This window comes from Colias eurytheme, chromosome 13, assembly GCF_061535395.1.
Source record: "Colias eurytheme isolate Ceu_HAF_F1 chromosome 13, ilColEury1 Martin Lab GWU primary, whole genome shotgun sequence".
Lineage (NCBI taxonomy): Eukaryota > Metazoa > Arthropoda > Insecta > Lepidoptera > Pieridae > Colias > Colias eurytheme.
In genome coordinates, this window is record NC_142992.1 from 68985 (window position 1) to 91544 (window position 22560).

Here is a 22560-nt window from a genome sequence, read left to right on the forward strand (position 1 = left end):
GTATTGCGTTACCTCAATGTTTTCATTATCACAATAATTGAGGAAAACCTAATTCATACTTATGAAATACTTATGAATTATATATTTATTCATACCTATTTATGAAAGTGTCACATGAAACAATGTCAAGAACAAACCCACATTTGAGCATTCAAAATATGTAACCGTTACATAATACCTTCGTGTAGTGATGTAGAACATGTTTCCCATCATCCCATCTTATCGGGAAAACGCGACGTGACACGTTCTATTCTCGCAGGAAAATGTTATATGAAAACTGGTCTATTTACTACATGACTGCCTCGAGCTTATAATATTCCTAACACACATTTGAGATAATAATCTTTATTAAAGTGTTTAGGAACATTTCGCTTTTAACTAGTACAAACGTAAATAGCTGAAATGAATGACACACGATGAATAAAAACTAAAAACAAACTTAAATAAACAAAAAGCAATTGTATAATAAGTACGAATTATTCATAACATTAATCTTATCAACAGCAAACCTAATTACGAAACAAAATTACGTGTTATGATGAATATTACAGTCACACTATTCATGTAGAGTTGTTAAGCCACAAATTTACTTGTAAGTTGTAACTCTTTTGTTTCCTAAATTTAGTTTAAGTCTTGTTTATGTTAATTTGCGATTGAATGAATGTCAAATAAATTTATTTTAGAATTAATTAATAAGGCATGTGTTTTATTTATCTATTCTTATAAGTTAAACGTAAGGCTTTATAGGAATAGAAAGCGTTTTATTTGCCACCATATAGAGTTGCGTATTGTGTATGTTTGTGAGCGTATGTTTGTTATAGCTTCAGAAGTGTTTATCTGATAACGAAAATTATTTCACCAACAGAAAGCTACATTATTCACTGGAAGAACTTTTATGTTACTTGGGCGGAGCAGGGATATGCAGCTAGTTCTAAATATAAGATAGCAAGAGGCTAAATTTCGATCCGCGAAAAAGCTTGTTCTTTCGTTTGATTAGAAGCTTAACAAAAGTTTTCCGCTATCAGGTCTATTCCCTGCAGAAAGTATTTCGCAGCCGTGATAACTTCCTAAATTAAAATAAATAAAACACGACATAAAATAATAGAATACAATGCGAAGATGTCAAAGCGACATGCAATTATTTTCCGTGTGTCGTGAAGCGTCACACAATGATACACTAGAGGCTGGAGCATCCCATGTACTGCCGCATGTGGCTGAGGTGGCTGAGGGCACGTATCGATCGCCTCTCTGCTTTCACTCTGTGCTGCCATTGAAATATAACTATTTTGTACGACTCGCCATTTTGACAATTTTAGCTTTTTTCGACAGCGTTAATAGAATACTAACTCGATTGTTCTGTTAGATGCGAAATTTTGAATTGCAAAAAAATCATGTATAAATTGATGCTCTAGAACAATAATTGATGCTTTTATTCAATCCAAACTAACTTGTGTTGGTAAATTTGATATCTTCTGTTTGAATTTATTAACTGTTTTCATCGATTAGTACGTAATTCATACGAAAACAATAAATAATACGATAGTTATGTTCACTTACAAAAGATAATCCCTAAAGAAGTCATTCAATCTTCATAATTTAAAATAGTCAAGTAAATGTACGGTGAGGTGTCAGGCCACGCCAGACTCCGGGCGTGTGTCCCTCGTCTCGTAATCCGATTAGACGCCAGCGACTAGCGAGAACTAATGTCTTCTATTCCTGGCTAGCCCTGCTCCCTGCCACCTGAAGGCGCTGATTCATTTAATATTAATTGTGGTACGTGTTTTTAATTATGTATATGTGAATATGAATAGGGAAACGAATGAAGCGGTTAAGCTTTAAAAAATGTCTATTGAATCGATTTCGATATATTCAGGCTACTAAAATTTGAGTTGAATAAATAAATTTAGGTTCACAAATAATTTGTTTACGTCCTATTACAGAACATATGAATTCCTTTTGGGCACACGTGTATAGATAATAATTATCAATAGACTTTGCTATAATTTACACCGCCAATTTAGTTCAATAGAATACGAACACAATTGTACTTTTTCTAGCGTGCAAATAACAACCGAAAATATCCTCGCAAACTAAAATAAAATGTTTTGAACAGCAATTTGTTCTCATTATTAAACTGGAATTACGTCGTAGCCCAAAACATTAGTATAATGGAACCGTCCTCAATGTATGATGTCGAATAATAATGTACTTAAAACAATACGAGGTTTAGCCAACAATGGAGGCTCCGTACACAAAGACAGACAGACACACTCGTTAGTGTTGTTATGCTAATCCGCGGTGGGAATGTGACATCGGCTTACCGATAATACTATTATACAACGCGTCGGGAATTGTGTCGAAAGGATGAGAGGCTCTGGCGTTATTTGGGACGATATTTTGTGTATTTGCAAGTGGGTAACGTGGATGTACATAAACAACAAAATTCGTACAAAATTAAATGATTTACAAGAAATAATTTAATAATTGTGTTTCTTACATTATTACAGAATTAATGAACTTTAGGATCATATTCGAACATTTTAGCTATCTTTAACAGATTTTCCAGATCCAGTTTTTTGTGATCAATCACAAAATTAACGCTTTTAAATAACTGTGCCATCAGAACCAGAAGTAAACATTATATACAATACGTAACATATAAACGACATAAAGAATCTAGACTTATGCTTCTGTTGAGTGGTGATTATTAAAAACTACATACATGAGTCAGATGTCACACATAACTGAGTGCTAGAGTCGTTAATTTGCCGTGATGTTTCGCCATGACATATATTTTTCATGTTTAACGGTATAGAAAACTTATTATTTATTGCCAACGTTGACTCTATATTCTTCTTCTAACGAATCATTAACTCGTGGTTGTTGAGAAAATTAAATTAAATATGCATTAGTAAATATGATTTTCATGCTTTCAAACAAAACACATTGACTGAAACCAAATCGTGTCATAGAAAAATACTCCGTCGTCTATAGTCACCATACTCCGTATCTTTTATTTGAGATCAGCTGCAATTACCACATAGTTGATATAATTGCATCCCACTAGTAGCTAGATACCCGCGGCATGAATATTCAGACAAACCGTAAGGTCAGTCGGTTGTTTACTTGCCAAGTTTGTTGAACTTAGGCCGTTTTGTCATGAACGTGAATTAGAGTTAGATTCGGTAGTGGCATTAGAATCCGATTAGGATTTCTTTCAAATTCAAATAAATAAATTGCTTTGCTTTTGAGATAGCTTATACTTCTAGCATTAGACAAATTACAAGTACACATATAATTCATACTAACACTTAAAATACGAAAGAAACTCAGGCTGATGACTATTTCATTGTTATGCTTTCACTCTCGAACTGCTTCAAGGTTCTGGATTTATAGATATATAAAAAAGGACATGGGATTCATTTGTCTTTGCATTAAAAAAAGGGTAAGGTCAATAGAAATTTGCATAAAATGATTTGTATGTTTTTCCTTCAGTTACATAATATAGGAACTGAGAATTCGCAATATTCGGAAGGAACAGATGAAAGTTTTACTTAAACTCCGTAATACCTACCATCAACGATCATATATTATTTAAATTAATTTTCAAATTCACATTCAGATTAACATAAAATAACATAATATAAATGAAACCTTCATTACTAATTGAAAAACCAGAGCCATAGAGCGTGTTGTTTCTACGCACTAGAGATAACCGAGCGACCTACTTCCAAACGCATGCTATAGTATAAAAACGCGTGATAGGCGGCGGCCTTAGCGCGTAGTTTTCGCCTGCGCGGCCGCAGCGTGACGAATAGCCGAACAATCAATTCGGTGGCCCGGCATCACGCTGGCGTCACGCTGCTTGAGCCATTGTACTGCAATTAAATTCGATTCACTTCATTGTAAAAGTCCTAAACGCTTCCGCGTGTCCGTTTCAATGACATCATAGAACATCTTAATTTTTTATGTTGGTGATTCCGAATTTCGAGATGTGTTTAAAATGTAGAACTTGTTATTAAAGTTATAAAAGGTCAAAAATGAAAATCCCTGTTTCACGGAGCACAATATTTCCATGTTTTGTGTAATCTCTACATACGGACATAATATACCTATTACGATGATGTATTTTAGTTACTTTTATTACTACCTACATGGTTTACACGAAGAAAGAACTATACATACTAGTAAAGCAATAAATTTATTTTATTAGTCATTAATTTTATCTCTTAAAAAGAATTTGAACTTCATATATATACCTAGAGCAAAGACAGTTCTGTCTCTACTATGTAGAGCTTATTTCAATAAGACTACAATTATTATTCAGTAGGTGTATTTATTTATAACTTTTAGGTTCAGTAATCAGAAAAGACGATGCGAATTTTGGTATTGTCTTTAGGAGTGCTGGCATATAAGATGCTGACCTACGTTAAGTAACGTTACAATAATTGTCATGAAATATTCATACAGGTATTCGCATAAAATCGAGAATTTACTAAAAAGGTGAAGCACTAATCATGTCTTAAAGATCAAATATGGCTGTTAGTTTAATAACGTAAAGGTTATTCGTACTATAAATAGCTAAGAGTGTCCCGTAACAGATACAGCTATCAGATAGCATTGACAGAAAGACGCATTACTTCACTATAAATAATTGTTATAATTTTAAATCCATTGTGTGTAGCAAAAAGTTATATTACTTCTATATGTGAGTGTTAATTAATATAAAAAATTAAATGTCTTGTCATTTTGCGTAAAAATATTGTTTTTTGCTCAATGTTCGTGTTTTATATAAAATATGTTTTATTGCAATGACAATTCGCTTTAACGAAGTGTGTCATGAAACGAATTCAATTATTCTATTTTTCTCACCAGAATATATTATAATTCTTTGTCTTGAATCTTGACACAGGAAATATTATCATATTTTATAATAATATTCCATCGTTAACAAATCTAGATCCTCGAACATAATAGGAGACTTTGTAATACTAGTTATTTTAAATCATAACGATACCTAATAAAAATATTCCTTAAAACACCGACAGTGCAAGCGGTAAACAGTTGTAACAAGAAGCTAAACTATCTAACTCGCTAATAATTACTAGATAGTGCATTATCCTGCACATAAAGCTTCCTCCTTGTTACAGTCGGGTAAGCGGAACTTCATGTCCTTTTAGGCGTAAGAATTTTGTTAATTCGAGATAATGTCTTTCTGTGTGCCAGGAAACCGGAACCAGAGGAAAATTCAGGGACTTATTTTGGTAATTTTAAGCCTAAGAGCGCTATTTTATTCGAGATTTTATAAACATTGTATCTATTATACTTTCTCATCCCAGTGAAGCAAGGCAGGCGGCACAAAAACGCGTCGGCCGATATGAAATCTATGTTTTATTGCCCCGGACAAAAAGTGACTGATTCGTGCATAAATCACATCGAGTATGCAATTTATGTCGCGATCAAACGGGGACGTTACAAAATATCCCGACTGTCCGCTTTGTTTTTACATTTTTTACAAGATTTATCACTAAATTGTTAGTTTTAGAACTTCAAATATTATTCAGAAATAGATTGTAGCTGATGTCATTCTTAGTTAATAGCTTTATCGTATTCATACAATAGCAATTGGATTTAATGAGTACTTGTAACGATTTAATAACTAAAATAATATATCCTCAGAATATAATTATCTACTTCTACAGTTAACATATAAAAGTATATAAATAACAAACAGAATAATAAAAATCAAAGTTTCACATGTAAATGATTACGTTTCAGTGAAAGCCCTTATCACTTATCAGTACTTTCAGAAGTTTCTCTGTGTGCGTGAACGTGTAACATACGGGCGTGTGTGCGTTATCTACGACAAATTAATTGCCTCGCTTAATTGCTCTAATGAAAACGAACCGATCGTTATTTTAAAGCGTTGTTCGGAACACGGATAAGGGGGCTGTTGAAAAGTACTAACGATCAACCGCGGCTTCGTCTGACTTTTTTACGCAATGGGTGATGGAGCTTGGCTGGGGTGAAAAAAACGTATATGAAATATGGATTCTAGCTTAATACTCAATAATTTACTCATAATATTCTTCGCACGTTTCCTAGGTATAAAGTAGCATTTATATCATCTTTGTTGTCTTCTTACTTACATAATTCAGCCCTAAGTCTGATTGAAAAATAAAGGATCATATTATTCAAATAAATTGTCATCAAAATTGTTTAAAGTATTATAAGTATTTGATATTGGAAAGTAAGGCTCACAAGATTTTTTACGTTTTCTAAACATCGATGAAGAGGTAGACCGGGTGGAAATTTGTACAAAGCCAAAGGGTTGCTGAAAGAACTTGCCATTTTAATTATTATTAAAGAAAAAAATATTACTAGATATTATATTAAGAGGAAAATATAAGATAAATTCCAAGAATGTATTACTTACCTACCTAATTTTAATAATCCGAGTATCAATACTCAGTAGGTAATCTTTCCCGCGGGTAAACTTCACAGAAATATAATATTTTATCTCGTATCTAAGGCGTCGAATTTCGCAAAATAAAATCCGTCTATTTTACACCTTTCCTGGAAAATAATTCACACGCCTTCAAGATATTTCGGTACATTTTGCGAAGATTTCACGGATAAAACTCGCAAGAATATCTCTATAACACTTTCTTTTTTTCATATAGAGGCAGTCATTCGTAATGAAAGCGTTGATAATATTCGGGACGAAATTAAATTAAAGCAAGATTGTGTGTGATACCTTCTTATGATATCTCAGATCTTCACGAGTACGCCCAATTTTCCACTGCCCTTATTTTCAATACAGAAAAGCCTTAAGTACAAAACTTGTACAAGCAGAAGGCGACTTATGGTGATGTCTATTTTCAATAAATATTAAGCCTATTAAGGGAAGAATCGAATAAAAATCCTCTTAACATGAAAACCAAACAAAAAAGAAATCTAAAACATTTTCTTTTATGTAAGTACATACTTAATTTGTGACTTTCGTGTTAACAACGTGTATTGAACTCAAAATAGGTACATTTTATTTTTCCTTATATTCTATAAAATATATTGGTTTTTATATAAAAACGAAAAGAAAGTCTGTAGGCGTAGAGGATAATTTTTTCATCAGTCTAAAATATTTTTGGAAATCTTATTAGAAAAATTATTATCAAACAGATTTTTTTATGGTTCTTAGAAATATACTAACTATACCTGAAACATTATGAAAAAAACTTGATTGGCAATTAAAAAGAAAAAGAAAAACTTTGTTTATTTTTGTGAAATTATGTAACTAATATGAAATTATGAAACTTTTAATAAAAGTACATAAGTATAACACACATAAGTATATTTAGTTAAGAAAAAAAGCTTTCAGCATAAACTTTACCATATTTACTTAGACTTTCAATACCCATATTGAATTGGTATCTACTAAATATCTAATAGGTAGCTATATGCCATTGCGTTGTTTGCGGTGGCCGGTGACGTCCCAAGACCGATGTCAATAGCAGCAAATGCAATCCCGTCTCAAGCTAATTTCCTTTACGGTTTGTGCGAAAATCTAGTATTCCTGCTCCCGTCTTAATCCTTCAAGGATATCGTCGTCTGTGTATACGTTTATATAGATATACCACGTCTATGCACTCTGCTTAATGCTTTACGTATCCTTGTTTGTGAAACCAATGCATCATAGGATTAGTTGGATGGTTTCTAGAATGATTATGTTTGTAACTACGAGTATATCAATCGCCGTTGTTGCTGCCACTGATTCATGTTTTGACAAACTATTGCGTTAATTAAGTTCAGTTGTGTTACTTAATCTTCAATACTTAACGGTTTTTAAATATTGGACAAATATTATTATTGCAGATTAAAGAGCAGTTATCTCACTACCTCCACCAAAATTAGAGCTGAAGAGATTTGAGAGTGCTTTTTAAGAATGAACTTGTTTTAGGAACAACTAACAACTTAAATTTGAAAAATTGTGCTCTACATAGTTCTTTTATCGAGGTAGGCTATAGACAAGATAGTGTCCCTTTACATACGACCTTTAAGGGCGGAGCATCTAATCAATGATGGTATGATGTAAAAATCGGAAAAAGTATTGCTATCGAGAGCAACCGAAGATGCGTGGGTAATGCGTGGGTCAGCTATCAATCAATATTCATGTCTTTCAACGATGTCTCGTCCTAAGATGATGATAATGTCCTTAGATTCTCAAATCCATTAGTTAGTAGAGTGCATGGATATTATCCATTCTGTACCGTGTAGTTATTGTAGTTATAAGTTATTTTTTTTTATTTAATGTGTATCGGTACTTCTACTTCTTTCGCCCGCGACAACCAAGTATAGGTGCAAAACAGTTATAATGGTAATTTAGTAAAACTATAAAGAATAAAGAGCGGGTACAGGGCGGCCACAGACTCGTTAAAAGGTACAAAATGAAGGAAGCAATTTGCGCCGTTAGTGCCGCCCGCGGTTGCTGCGGTCGGCGCGGTCGCTGGCGATGTTCAACATTTCATACAAAACATTACAAAAGGAATAGGTATTGTGTAATGTAGGTAAAGATGTGGTCATTGCGATAAGAGATTACGTTATTTAGGGTTTTATACTATTTCAGTATGAACGTGTGCAATCGTGCCATTTTGGTGAGCTCAAAATCGGCCGAAACGGGCGAAATTATCATTTTTGTGAGGGCTTACTAAATTTTATTTACTAAAATTATTGTAGTTGCTATGTGCTGACTTCGATGGGCCACGTTCAAATCGTTTTTAGAGCTTTCGCAAAATATAAAAGGAGCATGGTGAATTTTTTTTCTAATTTAAATAGGACTGTGCGTTAATATTTAAGACAGCCAAGTAGCCAATAGCCATTAGGTACGTCAATTTTTTTGTTTATAAAATTTAAGATGCTGCTATTCTTAAAAGTGAATTAATCGCGTCCTTATTGTAATGTAGATTTTAAATTTCCACATAGATGATGACCTTTAAGTTCCGCATTGTAAATTTTGTCTCAACGACCCCTTCATATGCATTTGCCAAAAATGCCAGACTGTAAATAATTTAGATTCGGTTTGGCTACAATCAATGATTCCGGCGAATCTGCAAGCTAAATTACAATGTAGCATAATTAGCACATACAGTACCCACGGACATGTAAGGTCGCGTCGAAGGCTGCACAAATCAATCAGACCCGGGAGCAGCTCCCGGGCAATCAATGGAGCTTAGAGCGTGTGACGTGTGTGCGAGCGGGACGGCGAATGTAACCCCCCGCGGGAGGGAGGGAGACGCCCGAGCGTCGATTTTATTGGCGCGACGCAATACTGCAACAGGGTTTAATTAAATTCGCACAGTATGTTATTATTCAACGTTGCGTCAAAATCTGAGATGAAATCGTGTAAAGCTTGTAAATATTCACGTGTGGCGTCGAGGGAACAGGGTTATGCGATAACAAGGTTGTAGAGCCGCATGTATGATGTTATGATGGCATCATGGCATGACAGGGCCACCTCGTTTGCGAAGAATAGAGCTGTTTTCAGGATAGGTATATCAAAAACATAATATTGCTTTCAAAATTTAATTTGAATAGGTACTAATTTTAAATCATGAGAGACAGATGATAAGAGAGTATAAAGGATCGAACATGATCGATCACAACGTCAGATATTACATATTTATTTGAAACGATGTTGTAACATAATTTAAATAATGAATCTTAAAGAAATCTACCTTTACTAGATGCTACTTGTATTGTAAGAGAAGAGTCTAAAGGCTTGTTACACACAGCTTCTTCAAACTTTTTTCATTTTCATAAGAGTAAGCGCGAGTGTCCACTCTTTATAAGTATAGAGTATAAACTACCAAAAAAACCAATATAATAAATTGCATACGTTTTTTTCACACAAATTGGTGATTGTCTTAAAAACTTTTCCTGCTCTTTTAATTGAAGAGCATTTCTAGGAGTAGTCTTATAAGAATCGTTAAAAGACTTACATTTTGAACTCTACCATGGAAATTCCTATATTATATTCAGTGATGTTTAAGTATAAATACCATTCCACGTTGGTATTTAGCCGGCAAATGAAACACGGCGTAGTACAGCTTATGTATTGTTTAGCTTCAGTGACATTCTTCGACATTTGTGACTCAGCAGTCAGCAGTCAGCGGGTCACGGCGGAATTAGTTAAGGTCGGAATGGTTGACACGAATTCTAACTTCGTTTGCGTCCTGTCTTCACTTGCTGGGATAATTCAGTAGCCGTTTAAAATTAAAACACATGAATACGCAGTTTTAAAATCAGTATTGTAGCGGTACTTATTACCAACCGTAAATATTCTAAAATTCAAATCCTTGAGTCGATTGTTTTTTAGGATCAGTGTTATAATTTTTTATATAATAATTTACTGCGATGCTAATGCAGAAGTAGACTTAGTTGTAATTTTAATTACTATCGGGATTTACTGCAAAAATAATTCTACAAACCTATAACAAGCAAATTATTATTTTGTAAACCTAACCCACCACAAGTTCAAAAATAGCTTGGAAACAATATAAGAATCAGACACTGAATATTTTAACTCATATTCGACACAGAACTTTTTGTACCTATGTGTTTCTAATGTAGAGTTCAATTAACTGTTTTTCAAATTTTTAAGTCTTAAAAGATATTTATTTAATTTAGTCGTAAGTATAACATGTGTTTTAAGTATAGAGTGGAAAGTCCGCCATGTAAGTACATATTATCATACGAGTAATATACATTGAAAACGTTGAATAACCGTGTAAATTGAACAAATGTTGTAGCAATTTAAAATAAAAGTACAGCAAGCGGTCTCCTTCCCACGACTGGCCAGCGCCGGAATACATTACTCCTTTATTAGAGCTCTATCGGGCCTTGGAGCTGAATATAAAATAACTAAATTGCTTCTCCATAATAAAACTAGAACACCACTCATTAAAGTTACAGCGCGATCGATTTCTAGGAAAATGGACATAAGCTTTCGGACGTATTTGCTACAAGAACTACACTAAAGTGTTAGACGTTTCTCCTTACTTGCCCGACGGAATTACTCGCTCTCAAAATACACAATACACTTACTGTTTATGTGGAAATAGACATAGATAGTACGGAGTAAATACGCCGAGAATTCCGTAAGGTTTTCTATGAAGTGTTTCAGAGAAAATGTGCACATACACCATAAGCGACGAGACTAAGTTCCTAGGCCAGTATTTATGGGCACGCCTTGTGAAATTCGTGATATGTCAAATGTGGTAAATTGATATCCTAGCGCACGAAACTAATTATAAGATTGGCAATTTATAATTTATATACTTGTGTCAGGCTAAGTTTCAATGTACCTTGTAACTAGGTATATATGTAGGTAAAAAGTAAGTATAAGTGATCTATAAAGTTTAATGTTTGCTTTTTGTATGTATGAAGAACCAGACGTTCAATTATTTGTAAATAGGTGGACAATGACGAACATTGGACGAACATTTCAGTTCGCTTGGAAACTCTGACGTTCAAAATCAAATAGGTTCTGAAAAATTTTAAACTCAATCCATAACTATTATATTATATTTCGAATGCAAGTAAACAAAGTGAAAATGGGAAATTATGAAATTGTCCATTAACCTAAATAAATTTGTAGTAAATCAATAAATATTATATATAAGTTGGCGAGTGTTCGTGTTCCCACGCCCCAGTGCCACTTACAGCAAGTTGACGTCGAGCCACATGTCACGTGGCGCCTCTGCCCTCTTTATATATTCTTTTTGTTTATTTAAGTGCATTTCCAATATAAACTTTCTTTGAAAGCACAATTATATAATTACTGTCGGTTGTAACTGGAAAATGGAGTAGACATTATCATAATTACGGCGTTTATAGATTTACATAATTTACGGTCCCCGTTTCAAAGAACAGACGTTTTTAAAAGAGTTTCCTCTTCGTTTCTGTTACATCAGTTATTGTTCAGAAGTATCTGATGTAATGGCCAAAATAACAAATTTTTCCTGGATGATTCAACTTTGAAATGATTACGAACTTTTTTAATGAATGTATTTGTTCGCATCTGATTCAATAACTTAACTAGACACTGAATAAAATGCTCATGAATTGATTTAAATGCGCAACGCTTTACCTAGATCGAGATGAAACATAAATATCTAAATGGTCAGGTGTCATAAGGCAGCTTAGTGACCACGATACATTTAAAAATAAACTATCGATGTGGATCGGCATGAATATATTAAGCGTTAGTGGCTAGTGGGTCAGACGGACGAATCGATAACAGATAATGCATTTCAAACTTACTTCGGACGGCTTGGTGTAGACTTGAGTTGAGACTTTTGGAACGAAGATTTCGAAGATAGACAATATACCTAATACGTAATGTTTCATAGATAGTTTATGTTGTTGATCAAATCGAATTAGATATCTATACCTGAAGTATTTCTTGGGTATTCATTTCGGGCATTTTCTATCAGAAGAGCTTATTTTTCTTTGACTAAAAGCATTGCATGTTATTAGAACTAGTTATATTATAATAATTAGTTTATGACGTTAATTTGCATGCAAATAATTCAAATGATTTTTTAAGAAATTATTAAGCTTTATCAATATTGTGTTATACATATATCAACTTAAATGTTAGAACTTAGATATCTAAGTTGAGCGTCCAGAAATAGAAGTTAGAGATTGGGTCAGATAGTCTAAGTTAGACTTTGATTATATTTTAGGAATAACCAAAATGTTTGTCTGATCGTATCGGGGTCGGGTCAATTAGTCTGGATACAGTTAAATCTAAATATTAAGAGTTAAATTGTAGCAACAATAAAATAAAATATTATATTATATACTTAGATTCGTTGCTTAGATTAATGAATTGTTCGTTTAGGAATATTAAAAGAAACGTAATCCATGAATGCTTTTCGTGCTTCTGCTAGTAATCATAATTAAAATATATGTAATAAATATACGTATAAATGGAATTTAAAAGTAATTATATCTAACAATACATTTGCAAGTGTATCAATATTAATATCAATTCCGTGCAACACATAGATGGAACAACTTTGTAGCGAGTCGCGATGCGTGAAGGAAGCGAAGAAATAACGAATAGTTAATCATAATCTTGATTTTCTTAAAAGCCGATATGTAAATGCGTCGAGTTGACGTGATATATCGCGGCTTTGTTATAGCGGAATGTGTTATGAAAGCAGAATAGGATGTGAAAAAAACAATCGGGAACGCTCCACACGAGGGTGACACGAGCCGCGAAAAGAGCAAAGCTATTTATGGGGAATTTTCAACAATAGTTCACGTTCGCTCCCCGCCGTGACGTAATTGTTTACCCACTTGGCTATAATTGTACTTCCGATTTCCATTTGCTCTTAATTTACTTACAATGCGAGCTCTTTGTTTGTAGCGATACTGTTCTGTACGACGTTCGTATGATATTTTATGGTTGAATTTCCTTTCATAAATTAATATGTACATAGTTTAATATTCATTTCATTGTAGACATTGAAAACTATTAATTGGCTTTTAATATGGCTCTACATGCGAATAAAGGATAAAAGTGTGAATACTCACTTGCCAAAGAGCGGATGCCAGAGGTGGAAGGAGGCAGGGTCGTGCGGGTGCGGCGGCAGGTGGTGCGGCGGCGGCTCGCCCGGCGTGGTGCTGCCCACCTCGGGCTCGTCGCGCCGCCGGCCCAGCGCCGCGCTCGGCGTGGCGGAGCTGCGCCGCGCCGCCACCGCGGACGCCGCCGCGGCCGACGGCTCCAGCAGGTTCTGCAGCGACTTCACGCTGATGCGCGGCCGCGGCGACTCCTGCGAACTTGTGCTGTTGCTCCGCTGGTGCCCGTGCTCCGATTGTTTCACAGACTGGAGGTAATTATTGTTCGGATAGTAGGGAGACGTCGGACTCTTCTGCTGTCCCGTTCGCGGCGAACGCTGGCTCATCATTTGCTGGTTGAAGTACGGTATTTGCAAACCAGGTAGCTGCATATTTGGCCTCATATTCGGGTTCATACCGGGGTACATGCCCTGCATGAACGGGTTGTGCGGCATCGCGCGCTGGTTGTTGTAGTTGTGCGCGATCGGACTCGTTCGAGCAGCGGAGTGGGTTTTACTTTGACTCTTAGTGGAATGTACATATGGGTTCTGTACGTCACCAGACTTCGACAACTCCTTCAACTGTTCCGCGACGGAGGGCGGTTTCGTTCGGTGCGTGGCCGCGGGGTTGCCGTGCGACATGGCCTCCTGCCACATCGCGAACTGCATACGATTGTCGTAGTCCATCGACGGCATCACTGGGAATCCACCCGCGCCCATAAAACGAGCGGACGGATTGAACATTTGAGATAATTCTGGATAATTTGACCCGTTATATCCCGAGGAGTTTAAAGCTTTTATGAAGTCCATATTTTGAGAGCAAGCCGCCATCGCCTCCAGTTGACTAAGATATGGTAACCACAGCATTTGGTTGAGCGCCGCCGAGGTGGCCGCATCGATATCGCCCGCCAGTGCGTCCATTGAAGGGATCGGTTTCGGCTGTCCCGCTTGATCGAGTGCTCCTTTTTCGTTCCCTTTAGACGAATGTAGTTTGCCGTCCTTTGATTTTGGTGATATTAACGGTCTAGTTTCTCTTTCTATTAGAACCTGTTCTAATTGTGTCAAGGATACAACGAGTATATCTGGGTCCTGCAATATAGCTGGGAAAGCAAAAGTTGCAGGTAATCTCAATTCTGGTCTCTGAATGAGTAAGGCAGGAATCTCGCGGGCGGGTGCCACCAAAATAGCTTCTAGTTTATCTTTAGGAATTAGCAACGGATCGGGCAGAGTGTAGTCAGAGCGTGACTTCAAAAGATTGAATTGTTGCAAAGGAGTATTCACATCGGTGGGTTTGCTAGTAGGCCGGTCTGGTTTTTTCGGTAAAGGATCTTCACTACACTTATTAAACACTTTACTTATTTTCGCTAAATCATCAATAGATTCTCGTCGCTTCTTTTCTAGCGGCTCTCCAAATTCCTTGCTCAATTTTTTTATTTCGTCGGAGCAACTCGACACCGTGGGGCTTGCTGACTTCCTATGCTTTCCTAAGTTCAATGGTTCACATTGCTGTTTTGTGATCGTTACCTCTGACGTATACATCTTTGGCGACGGCGAAGATAACAGGGTTTCCAGGAATAGCGTTTGTTTACTTTTGGTAAGTGGCATAGTGAATATCTCTGGCGAAGAGGGCACGGCGGGAATGCCGCTGGGCTGCGGCGACTGCATCGCATCGGACTCGCGGGACGGCGCACGTGGCAAATCTATGCGCCGCGGTGAAGCTACTGGTGTTGGTAATCTTTTATGTACACTTAGATCTCTTGGTAGTTCTGATATGTTGTTTTCTGATGTATTTGTTACTTCATTGTTATTTAACAAAGGTGGACTTGGAACCGCATCTACGTTTACGATGCTTAAATCTGTTGGTACACTATCATCAATTATTGGTGGTTCTTCCTGCTTAATAACAATTGGCGAATCGTCTTGTTCTGGTTCAGCAACTTCTTCAGTGTGTTGAACACTGGGATCACCATCACTTTTTTCACAATTTGGTACCACGGGCTCACAGATTTGTTCTTCCAATACTTTTTCCTGCGGCTCAATTGGTAACATAACTTCACTTTGATCCGGTAACGCCGGTGGCGCCTGTGGCTCTTCAAACTGCTTATCGATAAAGTTCTCGTTTGAATCAGGTACTGGGTCAGTAAACATCGACTCAACTTCGTCAGTTACACCGATTTCATTTTCTAGATTCTTATCAATTTTGTTGTCAATATCATCAATTTTATAATCAATATCCTTTATTTCATTAGTTGGATTAGGCTCTTGCATCTCTGTTGCCGCTGTGAGACTCTCGAGAGCACATTGCGCAGCTTCTTCAGGAACAAATACATCATCCGATATGTATGTGTGGTTATCGATCTGCCCTTGGTCTGGCTGTTGTAGATGGTCTCCTATGTGGTGAAGGTGCAAGAGCCCCTGAGCGGCAGTCATACTGCTACGGCTGGGAGATTCGAGAGACTGTTCTAACCTATCTATGATATCTGATACTGGAGCGTTTCCAAGTAACATATCCTCCTCTTCTTCTGGGTACTCACCGGATGCTTGCACAAGATGTGCGAGTTTGTCGAGCGCTTGTCCTAAAATCTGATTATCTTCACAGCCTTTTTCAACGAGCGACTCAAGCAAAGCCTCATCATGCGGCCCAGCGAGTTCAGGGAGATAATGGGCTTCACTAATGGTTTCAAACAAATCCTTATGTTCCGACATATCTCCTGGGAATTCTTCACTTCTTTCTAAAGACGCTTTGCGCTCGTAGAACATTTCATCCGTTGCCTTCGGTTGACCTATTTCGTAAGACATAGTTTCACGCACAGTTTCTTCAGGTGGCAAAAACCCGAACGATGATGGACTGGTAGGCTCGAGAGAGCCCTCGTTTTGTTGTTGATTGAATTCTAGTTCAGCGACCGCCAGCAAGTTGTCGAGCGGCGTCGCTTCCGGCGGCAATTGCCGCGGCACCGCAATGGTGTGGGATGGTATATGTGACTCCAGATCTGGAGCGAGCCACTGATGGTCAGCCGACGGCGAAGTCACAGGTGGTGCAGGCGGTGGAACTTCCACAGGCGGGGCGTTCGAACGAGGTCTTCGACGCGAGATGCCGCGTCGCTTGCGCCGGCGTCTTTCCCGCGGATTTCGCCGGCGGGGAGGCGCAGGGGGAGGCGGGGGCACTCTGATAGAGTTGTAGATTTCCGTACGCGGGATGACGCGCCAACCGTCCGGGGTCCGAGCTATACGGATACGGTTCCTCGAGTCGTAGTCTTCACAGTGGACCTCCTGCACGGTGCCGTCGAGCTGGCGGGCCCAGAGGAACACGGGGCGCAGGCGCGGGGCAGGCGAACACTCGGCTGTCACGGGCGCGGCGCTGCGTGCGCGTCGCGAGGGGCTCGCGGGTGGGCAGCGGGGTGCGCGGGGCGGGGGCGCACTGCGGCCGCGCGCGGCATCGAGGCGGGCGGCGCGAGGCTCGCCGCCGCCGCCGGGCGCCCGCGGAGACACTCCGTCCGCCGCAAGACACTCTCAGGCGACGACCGCGCGGACGCGGCCCCGAGGCGGACTGGCGGCCGAGCTCGCCCCGCCCGGCCCCGCGCCCCGCCCAGCATCGATCCGGCCCCCTGCCGCCGCGCCCCGCCCGCACGTAAACACGGCCCCCCGCCCGCCTGCCCCGCGCCGCCCCACCCCGCCGCCTGGCCTCGTTAATCTTAAATCCATATCTGTGCGATCCGCCCCCTGCCTGACCCTGCTCTCTAGAAATCAACAAATTTCTACATTTCCGACAACATATCACTCGACGTGTACGGACGAATGCGCGCAAGTGCTTCGTTCTAAGTTATAAACATTCAGATGCAGCGATGAGCGAATGCGCTGTAGTACGTAGCGCGTAATTGTTCCCGTCGTGGTCGGAGGGCGACGGCCCGCTCCCACATCAATTGAACACAAAAACATTGGCGACAGACACTTGGCGTACTATAATTCTATCCCACATTCTATCCCTGTACATGTAGAGGGGCGATCTAGAGCAATTTTATGATTTCGTTTCAACTCTACTTTATATTCGATGAAAAAAAGTCTGTTAAACTTTTAACCGACTTTTTATTAAAAAAAAATCAAAACTTATCATTATAAACGGAAATTACAATGTAAACAATGCATAAGTTTTCATGACCGTTCTGGGCTAGGCTCTACATTGTTGTGCATATTCAATAATGTAGAGATGATATAAATTTTCATTATTTCATTGCACTTCTAAGATGTAGAGCGTATTTCCAAGGAAATCAAATAGGTGGCTCTACAAATATGAGTTACATAAGTACATCCCAATTCCACTAGATGGCGTTTATACCTATTATATAAAGATTGTACAGGACAGTGTGCTGATAAAAATATATACTTTAAAAACAAGTAAAATGATTGATTATACACTAAGTAAAATCACATAACACACTTTTGTCGTAACATCATATATTGTTTCTTTATCTATACAAATATTATAAAGAGGAAAGGTTTGATTTTTTGTTTGTTTGTTTGTTTGTATGAATTGAATAGGCTCCGAAACTACTTGGCAGATTTGAAAAATTCTTTCACTGTTGGAAAGCTACATCATTTCTGAGTGACATAGGCTAGGTTTTATCCCGGAAATCCCACGGGAACGGGAACTATGCGGGTTTTTTTTTGAAAACGCGGGCGAAGCCGCAGGCGGAAAGCTAGTCATTAATAAATCACGCATAGACTAGCCTCAAACTATTTAAAGAGGAAAACATAGAGCATACGTAGCCCCTTTATTTTACTCTATTATTTGTCCCCTATGCTAGATTTAACCATCTATAATAACAGACATAAATTAACAAATAGAAATGAAGTTCGTACACACAAAAAAGAGAGCAAGAAAGCTTCACCAGTATGCTCAAAAACAAATTATCAAATGACTCTTTGTGTTTTGTAAAGGATCTATAAAATATGTAAGTACTTATACGTTAAAATATCGTAAAAAATAATAATAAAAAACGTACAAATAAATAACATTATATTTGTCTGATACTTTGGTTTGTACTTAAATCTTACAAAATATATATTTTTGATGATTTGACATTAAACATGGAATGTATACTTTATAACTAAACGGCATGAATTAAATTGTGAATCACTAGACTCTTATAACATTATACCAACATAATTTTTTTTTAAGTTAGACAGAATATTTCAAATCAGTGGTATTCTAAAAAGTTCATAAGCACTAATAATAAAATACATTTTATTTTTACAATTACTTTAAATTAACTTAAATACGCATATCTTTCTATCTTTTCTTTTCCTTCAGCTGCAGCTTGTAGCAATGTATTTCTTTTAAAAGATAGATTGTTCCCAAAACAATGGCTGCTGCAGTTCCAAACATCACAATATTGTAGTGGTCCGTGTTTCCAACTGGAATATTCCACACCAATGCCTTGGAAATCTGCAAAATTTACTAAGTCTTCATACATGCAGTCATAATATTATATCCTACTAATATTATAAATGCGAAAGTTTGTGAGGATGGATGTGTGTGTGTGTGTATGTTTGTTACTCTTTCTCGCAAATACTACTGAACCGATTACAATGAAATTTAGTACACATATAGAATAGATGGTAAATTGGATTAACACAGGATAGGTTTTATCCCAGAAATCCCACAGGTACATAGTTATGCGGATTTTTCTTTGAAAATGCGGGCGAAGCCGCGGGCGGAAAGCTAGTAGTTCATATTATATGCACACATTTGCTGAATCAAACAGTTGTAGTTTTAAGTATAGTTTTTGTCTTGGCAGTACTGTATGAAACACTGCACAGTTAAGAATAATATGTATTTTTCTCCACAAAGCAAGTTCAATCTTATATCGTATAGGAGCTACCAACGTTGACAAGAGAGCATTTTAGTATAGTTGGTTCTTTGATATACTGTTCCTCTTGCTATTTCGGTTAGAGTCCGGGCTGTCTGGCTGGTCACAGTGGTTGCGTTTATTAGTGCGCATCTTATCTGCACAGGAAAATATCCTTAATTTAAAGTCATTTTTTAACGCGTAATTTTTAATCTTTTGCCTTTAGATAGATCCATGAGACATAATTTTTTTATTGCAAGACGTTTTTTTCGTTGTTAAATAGGTGCCAGACGCAATTTTTTATTTCAAAATCATTAAAATGTCATCGAAATAAGTGAAATTCCATCAACATGAGTCCCCGTGAAGGATATAATATGTATAATATTCATTTTACTATTTACAATTTTACAACAATCTACCATGGTGCCTCCTTTTCCCAACGAACCTCAAATAGGACGTTAATGTAAACTTGATAAAAACCAAATATCATCAAATTCATATTAATACCCAAAAGTGTAATAAATATGAAACCATCTATTAAAAATATTAGTTTACTAATTATTCAATATAAGTATTAAAAAAGGATAATATAATGTAAGTAATAAAGTTATTACTTACCTTTTAAGCGGAATTATGTTGATGTAATTTCACTTATTTCGATGACATTTTAATGATTTTGAAATTATAAAATGCGTATGGCACCTATTTAACAACGAAAAAAACGTCTTGCAATAACAAATTTATGTCTGATGGATCTATCTAAAGGCAAAAGATTAAAAATTACGCGTTAATAAATGACTTTAAATTACGGATATTTTCCTGTGCGCACTAATAAACGCAACCACTACCGCCAGCCAGACAGCGCGGACTCTAACCGAAATAGCAAGAGAAACAGTATATCAAAAACCCAACTATACTAAAATGACTTTTTTTAAAACGTTAATAGCTCCCGTACCAATAAGATTAGAATTGTGATGCGGATCGATATTCTTTTACTCAAGTTTGTGACTAAATTCTGTTGGAACTTAAATATCAGATTTTCGGTGTAGGATGGATTTGGTAAACAATTATGCACTATTTTTCTTTATAGATTTGTAGAAACTGCCTATAATTCTAAATCAATCAAATTTAGAACATATCATAAGTACTTATAATAACAAAAAAAATAATATAAAAGTTTACTATATCCCACCTGTACTGGAACTTCCACCCAAAGGCATTGTTTATCACTTTGTGGACAGAAAGCGTTGCTTTTGCTGGGGACGATGCCACATTGCTCCAACTTATTAGACCCACAGTTCAAATACAATTGAGGTAGAGGAATGTCTACCCTCGCAAAACTGTGAAACAAAGTTTAATTAATTTCAAATATAAAGTACAGAAAAACAGAAAACACATGGAGCGAAAGTATTTAGTTTGATTCAAGTTACAAATAATAGAGATTTATAAACATGCATTGTATGTTTATGCTATTTTAATTTACAATTTTTTCTCTCTGTCACAACAGTATTAATAGTTAGTGTTATGAGGGTAATATTTTTTTTAACTCTATTATAGTTACATATTGCATGTATTTTTTTTAATTTATTTAAAAATGTTACTATTTAATCATTTGATTAACGTAAGGATAGTACTAATGATCTTACCCACCACCTCCCACAGGCCTGTGGTAGCGAGCGTGCACCGGCAGGTACAGGAACACCGAGTCATCTCTCACTGAGCCCAGCAGGTGCACTGTGATGGGGCTGGACTCATGTGCTGGCGCTTCTATGTTCACTTTGTTTTTGAATACTGTTATTGTCTAAAAAAGATGATGTTTACATTTTTATAGAACAGAAAAAAATTGATCATCTCGCCTCATGATTTCTTTTTAAAATGCACTTGAATGCTATAAAAACTAAAAACTCTATGAATGAATAGAGCATTGAGGAAGGAAGGGACTGTCTTCTGAGATACAGGTGACTTCAGAAAACAGCAATATTGTGAACTAAATATTTGAACTTGCTACTATCAAATCTCAATATTCAACTCAATCTCCTTTTAATAGTCAATCTCTTGTTCTGACCACGTGACACTATACAGTTACTAAATTATAATATGATATACCTTATATCTAGCATCCTCTATTTCATCAGGACTGGCGTATACACCCGCAGGAAGAACTTGCTCCAAACCAACTGAGCATCCCTCATATAACATACCTTCGCCATCATTGCAATTTGTTCCAAGTGTTATTTCATATGTAATGTTCCTGAAATGTGACAATTTAATGTAATTAATAACCACAATGTGATAGCTTTATTATCGGTATAATATGACTGAAAAATATGTATTGTATTAATAATAAGTATGTATTTTGTCTGTCTTGCTCTAATATTTTATTGAAATTACAATAAACATATTTACCTATGAAAACCTTCATTGTGTAATGTTTGTTTCAATCTTACGTTAAATTTGCAAATGTTACTCTCGGTTCCTTGCAAGAAAAATAAAATAAACAGTAAACTACATGAAATAGAATATATTGGAACATTTCTAGACATTCTTGAACTGTATTTAAATGACATCCTGCGCTAATACACTATATCTCGCTTATAGTACATATGTATTAATACAATAAATAAAATAACAAATATTTAAATTTCTAATTTTTATATCAACAATAACAGCTGACTGTATTGAAATGACATGTGTGACAAACTGACAGATAACAAATTTACAGATTACACAGACATAATATGACAAAATGACAGATACACATTAAGAATAGCGTTAATGGCTGCAATGAAAATAAAATGAAAAGTAATTTCTTCTACCAATCCAGAAATCTATATTCAATTATTAATAGTAAAAAAATATATTAAACTAGCGGTCCGCCCCGGCTTCGCCCGTGGTACATATGAAAAATAGATGTTGGCCGATTCTCAGACTTACCCGATATGCACAGAAAATTTCATGAGAATCGGTCCACCCGTTTCGGAGGAGTATGCAGACTAACATTGTGACACGAGAATTTTATATACTTACTAGCAATGCCCTGCGGTTTCACCCGCATAGATAGCGATATCTTTACAGTGAAAAGTCTACTATAG

The 22560-nt window shown here is 36.7% G+C and overlaps 2 protein-coding genes across 2 annotated transcripts in view; both read right to left on the reverse strand.

Moving 5' to 3' along the window:
• Positions 1–17013, reverse strand: part of LOC149903152 (uncharacterized) — a 54641-nt gene extending 37628 nt beyond the window's left edge. The window contains exon 1 of the mRNA XM_090108391.1: positions 13600–17013. Coding sequence (XP_089964517.1) covers positions 13600–16421 — 2822 coding nt within the window. The 5' untranslated portion in view covers positions 16422–17013. The remainder of the gene's footprint in view (positions 1–13599) is intronic.
• A 1606-nt stretch (positions 17014–18619) lies between these two features.
• Positions 18620–22153, reverse strand: PIG-X (Phosphatidylinositol glycan anchor biosynthesis class X). The gene is made up of 5 exons (XM_090108712.1): positions 21875–22153; positions 21575–21719; positions 21115–21269; positions 20661–20808; positions 18620–19065 (listed from the first exon to the last, which is right to left on the reverse strand). The coding sequence occupies exons 1-5, from the start codon at positions 22033–22035 to the stop codon at positions 18910–18912; spliced, it is 765 nt and encodes a 254-aa protein (XP_089964838.1). The 5' UTR covers positions 22036–22153; the 3' UTR covers positions 18620–18909.
• Positions 22154–22560: the final 407 nt, after the last annotated feature.